This window comes from Myotis lucifugus, unplaced genomic scaffold (genome assembly GCF_000147115.1).
Source record: "Myotis lucifugus unplaced genomic scaffold, Myoluc2.0 scaffold_383, whole genome shotgun sequence".
Classification (NCBI taxonomy): Eukaryota; Metazoa; Chordata; class Mammalia; order Chiroptera; family Vespertilionidae; genus Myotis; species Myotis lucifugus.
In genome coordinates, this window is record NW_005871431.1 from 664,473 (window position 1) to 671,135 (window position 6,663).

At 56.8% G+C, this 6,663-nt stretch overlaps 1 protein-coding gene across 1 annotated transcript in view; it reads left to right on the plus strand.

Annotated features, from left to right (window-relative positions):
• Nucleotides 1–3,743: 3,743 nt before the first annotated feature.
• Nucleotides 3,744–6,663, plus strand: part of R3HDM4 (R3H domain containing 4) — a gene marked incomplete at its 5' end in the record, with an annotated part of 5,849 nt that continues 2,929 nt past the window's right edge. The window contains 7 exons of the mRNA XM_023743292.1: nt 3,744–3,912; nt 4,544–4,668; nt 5,094–5,217; nt 5,370–5,455; nt 5,878–5,963; nt 6,049–6,104; nt 6,284–6,636. Of these exons, the coding sequence (XP_023599060.1) occupies nt 3,744–3,912; nt 4,544–4,668; nt 5,094–5,217; nt 5,370–5,455; nt 5,878–5,963; nt 6,049–6,104; nt 6,284–6,636 (999 nt within the window). The remainder of the gene's footprint in view (nt 3,913–4,543; nt 4,669–5,093; nt 5,218–5,369; nt 5,456–5,877; nt 5,964–6,048; nt 6,105–6,283; nt 6,637–6,663) is intronic.

Genomic DNA, 6,663 nt, shown 5'->3' on the forward strand with positions numbered 1-6,663 from the left:
GCGCACCCCGGCGGGGGGTGTGAGGACCCCCGGGCCCTGTGAGTCCCCGGTGCCGAACCGTCTGGGGTCCTGGGAGCACCTGCGACCGCTCGGCCAGGCGGCCGCGGTGTGGTGTCCCCAGGCTTTTGTCCGCGCGCGGGGTTCCTGTCCCCAGGCCGGGCGCTCACCCCACAGCCAGGGCTGGCTCCCCACCTGGACTGTCAGCTCCTTCCTGGGGGCGCGGAGTATATGGGTTTGTCTCCGGCTACAAACCCAGCTTAACCGGGGGTGGAGGGGCTTAAAACCCGGTCCACCGGAGCCCGTCTGTCCTCGGAGGCAGCCTGGAAGCCGGTGGAGCGAACCCATATGGGTGTAGACACCCCTCCCCCATGTGAGTGTGGATCCGGTGGGTCCCCGATTTCCTTTGAACCCTGGAGTTTAGGCCGAAACACCAGGGTTCAAAGGGTGTGGTCCACCGGTCCCGTGCCTCAGTTTCCCCCTTGTAAAATGAGATAACAACAGTGGCCTCAGAGTGGCTGGGGGTCAGTGACCCTGTGCCCCCTGAGGTGCCCAGCACAGGAGTGTCCATTCTTTAATTATCTTAAACATCTTATTATTGTAATTTTATTATTATTTTTAAAGGATTTTATTGTCTTATTATATTTGTTATTACTTTATTGTTATTTATTATTAGCTTGTGTTATCTCATCTGGGCATTTACCTGAGGCCCTGCTGATCTCTACATATATCGGTATTTACCGGGATGAGAGATAATACCTCTTTTAAGAGGCCTTAACCTGGGTATTTACCTGCCAGGTGTGTTACTCTGACCTGCACAGAGTGCCCCTCACCTCTGTGTTTTGGGGGGTGAGGCCACTGCTGGGTGGCCCCACCCAGTCTGAGTCATCTCTACCCTGAGCCCTCTTGGTTTCCTGCTAGGGAAGTAGGTTCCTCTCTTGCCCATCCCTGAGGGGGGTGGGGGGGGACAGGTCAGAGGAGGTGATTTTTGCTCAGGGCAACAGTGTCAAAATTCCCCATTTCAGGGAGCAGAATTGGGGGCAATAGGATCTGGTCCTCCCAAACCCAACCTGACTTAGCAGCTGTTCACCATCGGGCCTGCCCCTGGGCACACATTTCCTGAGGACTGCTGGTCCAGAAGCCTCGGGTGCCGCTCTGGATCCTCAGTCTCCCCATCTGTAGAGTGGTCTTTTGGGTGGCACAGAGAGCAGATGAACAGCGATTGAGCACCCGCTGTGGGCCCGGTGTTGGGGACACAGCAGAGACCAAAACGACGACTTCGTCATGTGTCCTCTTTGCACAGGTCTAGCAAGGAAGGTGAGGATTAAGGGACAAACACATACATGGGCCGGCTGATCTTGGATGCCAACTGGTGAAGCATGCAAGCAGGGCTGATTGGGCTAGTGGGGGCTGAGGCGGCTTCTGGGGAGGTGACATTTGAGCAGAGGTCAGAAAGAGCTGGGAAAGGGTGCTTCAGGCATAGGGCTCAGCACGTGCAGAGATCCTGAGGTGGGTTGTTTCTGGCTAGTTTGAGGTACATGGAGGGAATCCATGTGGCTGGAGCAGAGGAAGCCCCCAGAGGAGAGATGGGGTTGGGCATTGATGTTTTGCCAGGTAGAGATAATTTTCTATAGAGTTTACACTGATAGTCAACACCCCTCCCCCCAGCCTTTATAACAAATAAGAATTACTGGGAAACTGTGCCCTGCCCCCTTTATGCCTTGTCCTCTCTGTGTCTTGAGTGGGGGGACCCAGGCCCCCCGTAGCCACATGTTTCTTATCTCCTGCTGGAATCTGGTTGAAGTTAGCAAGCTTGAATGGATGGTGGACTCATTTTACAGTGCTCAGCTCAGCACTTGAGGCCCATAAGAGGGTAGTAAGCCCCCTGAATGCCTGGGGACAAGACAGACAGGGTCTCCAACTCCAGGTCAAGGAAGAGCTGGGCCTTTCTCTGACAGTGCTAGGGAGCCACGGGTGGTGGTGGAACAGGGGAGGGGCCTGTTGGGTCTTAGCTAGGTGGGCTTTCGTCTGAGGAACCCACCACAGATCTCTGTGCACCCACAAGTGAAACAAGAGGCTTCCTTTTGTTGTATGTGGGGGTTCTCTTCAGACTCAGGTTCAAATCTTAGCTCTGCTCCTCCTCTGGAGGTGCCAGGAAGCCCTTTTTCTCAAAGAGCCCATGCCATAAGGGCTGGAGCTCTCTCACTGAGTCCTGCCCTGTTCTGATGTCTGATAGCTCCCCCCAGGATGTGGCTTCTGTTATCTGCCCAACCAGGCTACCATCCTGGACTCTGTCCAGCTCCTGGAGTGGAGACCGAGGCCCTGGAGCCCCAGGGAGGCCATGGGTGAATCTGGAGGTTGGGGTGGGCGTGCTTCAGCCTCAGGAGTCAACTCTCAGGTCGGATCCTGTGCTGACTTGATATGTGAATGCTCTCACCCCAGGGATGTTGCTATGATCATTGGTGTGGCTGAGGGGGTGAGCTCCCCATCACAGGAGGAAACCAAGCAGATGGGGGGTTGGGATGCCAGGGGAGGGTGCCTGTCCCAGCTTCTCTTGTCCTCTCCCAGACTCACAGGCACCCACAGGTATTTTCTGGGACATCTGATGCAGCAGTGTGTGTGTGTGTGTGTGTGTGTGTGTGTGTGTGTGTGTGTGTTTGAGCACCTACTGTGTGCCAGGTATAGCTGTGAGTGCCCTAGGAGAGGTTATGATCTATCGGGAGAGGTGAGGAGTCATCAGTGGAGAGTAGAAGGTACGGTGATCCAAAAACCAAAGCAATAAGGTATTAAACGGAAGAGGTTGCAGTCTCACTGAGGAAGTTTCAACAGAAGCCAAAAGGAAGTGAGCCAGTGAGCCATTCGGAGTCTAGGGGACTTAGTGTACCAGGCAGAGGGCACAGCCAGTGCAAAGGCCCAGAGGTGGGACTGTGCCTGGCTTTTTGGAGGAGCAACAGGAGATGACAGGAGTGAATGAGGGAAGGTACATGGGGAGGGGGATCCTGGCACCCCAGACATTCAAGGGCCAGAACCCACTATTGCCCCGCACCGTGAGGGTTTCTGAGCCCAGCAGGGACCATCCACACTCTATGTGAGTCCATGGGGACCATCCTGTGGTTTGCTGTTGTCAGGGACTGACCAGAAAGCCCCAGCACCTTCTTGCCTTGAGGTTTCTATCCGAGAGCCCCCTGCTGCTCCTATGCACCTGGCCTTCTGGTCCCCAGCAGGAGGCTTGGTGGCCCTGCTAATCCATCTCCATAGTTAATGCCATTTGCTCTGAGGAGGGCAGATTAGCTGGAGGGGGGCACTCCAGCCTCCTCCCTGGTCCTGGTCCCTGGGCACATTGGGGAAGCTGGGCTTAGGCGAATCAAGTCTTTGAGAAACTCCCAGAGGATGGTGGTGCTCAAATCCGTATACTCTGGGCCTCATCAGCTTGCAGCTAAAATCTGGAAACCTGGGGGAGAGGGGAGCAGCTTTTCTCAGCCACCCACCTGATGTGTGAATTCAGGCATGGGTCTTCTCTGAGCTTCCGTTTACTAATCTGTCATCACAATTATGCCTGCATTTCGGGTGATGTGACGATGAAACAAAATTAAATGTTAAGGGTCCAGGGCTGCATACACGGCAGGGGGTGAGCTGCCGTTGCTGAGGGAAACCAAGCAGGTGAGGACTATGGTAGAACGGCAGTGGTAGGGTTCTGCCTGGGCGTCCTGGCCTGTCTTGGCCCTGAGGACTGCTCCCCGCCCTAAACCCTGGCCCACAGGCACCTCTCGGGATGCCTGCCCGCTCTAGCTGGCTCCCAAGTGAAGAGGTTCTCGGCCTCCAAGCGGAAGCAGCACTTCATCAACCAGGCCGTGCGGAACTCAGACCTTGTGCCCAAGGCCAAAGGGCGGAAGAGCCTCCAGCGCCTAGAGAACAGTGAGCAGGGGTCAGGGGTCAGGGTCAGGGGTCCCTCCTGGGGGTTCCGAGGTCTCCGATGAGAATGGTATGCATGTTGGAATTATCTGCTGCCCTTACCATGGGCCTGACCCTGAGCTGGGCGATCCTGGGGCTGGGCCAGAGGGAACTTGAGGCATTGGAGCCGGGGCTTTAAAGGGTGTGTAGGAGTTCACCTAGGCAGGGAGAGGTAGGAGGACTTCTGGAGGCTGGATGGTTTCTGTACCTTCTGGGAGAGACAGTTGGAGTGTGGAGGTGGGGAGGCTGGTACAATCCAGAGAATAAAAGCTATAAATATAGAGACGTTAGAGTGTCAGCCCACGTACTGAAGGGTCTCGGGTTTGATTCCCGGTTAAGGGCACATACCTGGGTTGCAGGTTCAATTCCTGACCCCAGTCAGGGTGTGTGTGGGAAGCAACCAATAGATGTGTCTCTCTCACATCGACGTTTCTCTCTCTCTCTCTCTCCCCCTCCCTCCCTCCCATTCTCTAAAAATCAATGGAAAAAATATCCCCATGAGAATTAACAAAAAATATAAATAGAGAGAGAGGGAGGAAGCCTGGAGGGCCCCAAACGCCACACCCCAGCTCAGAGACCATCTGTTTCCATCTAGCCCAATACCTCCTGACCCTGCTGAAGACAGACGGGGACACACTTGGTCCGGAGGATGGGGACCTGGCACCCCCCGCAGCACCTGGCATCTTTGCGGAGGCCTGCAGCAATGAGACCTATGTAGAGGTGGGGCTCCCTACGCTCTCGCTCACTCCCCCTGCTCCAGCCACACTGTTTCTGTTCTGGCTCCCACCACCAGGCACTGCCTGTGCTAGTGCCTCCACCAGGAGTCCCCACCTACCTCTGGTCCCTTGATGGATGCCCCTTCAATCTTCCTCTGGGTTCCCCAGACCAGGCTGGAACCCCACACCCCACCCCAGAACCTCCCAGCACCCATGATTCATCTGCTCATCCATACAGATACCTCTCCCCAGACAAGCAGGTCTTCAGGCGTCCCATGAACTAAACTCCTGGCGGGTCCCGTGGGCAAAGGTGTCCACAAGGAGTATTTCCATACACTTGGTGGCCCGCTGTGTGCATTGGCCAGATGGGGAAGCTGATGCCCAGAGAGGCCCCATCATTAGCCCAGCGCCTGCCTGCCTCTGTTCCAGGTCTGGAATGACTTCATGAACCGCTCCGGGGAGGAGCAGGAGCGGGTCCTCCAATACCTGGAGGATGAGGCCAAGAGCAAGGCCCGGAGAAGGGGACCTAGCCGGGGGGTGGACCGGAGGAAAGGTGCGGCCTGCATGAGGGGTGGAGGGGACCCAGACTTGTGGATAGGGGCCTGGCCTCGTGTGTGGGGCGGGACTGGGACAGGTGGGGAGGAGCCCGGTGGGGCGGGCAGGCAGTTTGCTTCAGCGGCTGCCCCAAGCCTTGGACTCTTGCAGAGGACCCAGCCTACACCCCCCGAGAGTGCTTCCAGCGCATCAGCCGGCGTCTGCGAGCCGTTCTCAAGAGGAGCCGCATCCCCATGGTGAGTATCAGGCTGGGCCCATCTTCCCGCTCCTGCCTGTCTTAACTTTTCAGTTGGGGGTGGCATGAGGGCACCAGTTACAGAGTGCACGTGCTGCAGTGGAAACAGGGTGGGATACACACCAGTGTGATCAGAATGCAGGGCCCAGGGCTGGTCAAGGGTGGGAGGGTCATGGGCAATGAAGGTGGGCACTGCAGGATGTGTAGGAGTTCACCAGGCAGAAGGTGCAGGCATTCAAAGATAGGAAGATTTCTAAGTGCCTGGAATTCTTGGAACTCGTTACGTAGCCTCATGTTGCCGGTCAGAGGCCACATTTGAACCCAAGGCTTTGAGCTCTGGAGACTGTCCTGGGCATGGGGGTGCCTGGCCAGCCTGGCCCAGATCTCAGTGTCAGCCTGACCCTGGGCCTCTATCTCCTGCAGGAAACGCTGGAGACCTGGGAGGAGCGGCTGCTGAGGTTTTTCTCAGTGTCTCCCCAGGCCGTGTACACGGCCATGCTGGACAACAGGTGACTGGTGGGGGCAGGTGCAGCAAGCTCCCTCCATGTGTGCCATGACTCAGCCCGTGGCCATTCACCGCTCATTCCTCCACAGCTTCGAGAGGCTCCTGCTCCATGCTGTCTGCCAGTACATGGACCTCATCTCAGCCAGTAAGTGCCCGGTAGCTCTGGGACCCTCCCAGTGAGCCAGTTCTGCCCATTCTGCCCACAGAAACCGAGGCTACACGGGATCTGTTTACTCAGTGGGAGGCCTCTGGGGGGGCGCCGGGGGCGGGGGAGAGACAGCCTGAACAAAGCAGTGGTAGTGGAACTCTGCATTAATTCATCAGAGCACCTGTGGTCCTGGCCTCACACAGGGCGATGCTGTGGACACAGACCCCACCTCCATCCACATCTTCAGAGCCAGAGGGAGAGAGGGGCCTATGTGAGGGTGATGAAGCTGAGCTTCGAGGGGACCCCAGTGTCTGCAGGGTCCTCATTTAGCCATACTCCCCTCTGCTGTGCCACACATGACTTCTGGCAAGTGCCCCTTCTTGGGGCCTGTGTCCCCAGTTATAAAGGGGGTGGGGGTGGTCTTGGGACACCGCCCTCTAGGGATGGTGCTTGTAGGCCTTTGCTGTCTGTCTCGCTGTTTCCTGCCCAGAGTCGCTTAGGAGACAGTTCCCATGGCAACCCCAAGATGGTTCATCCACATGCTTGTCTTTGTTCT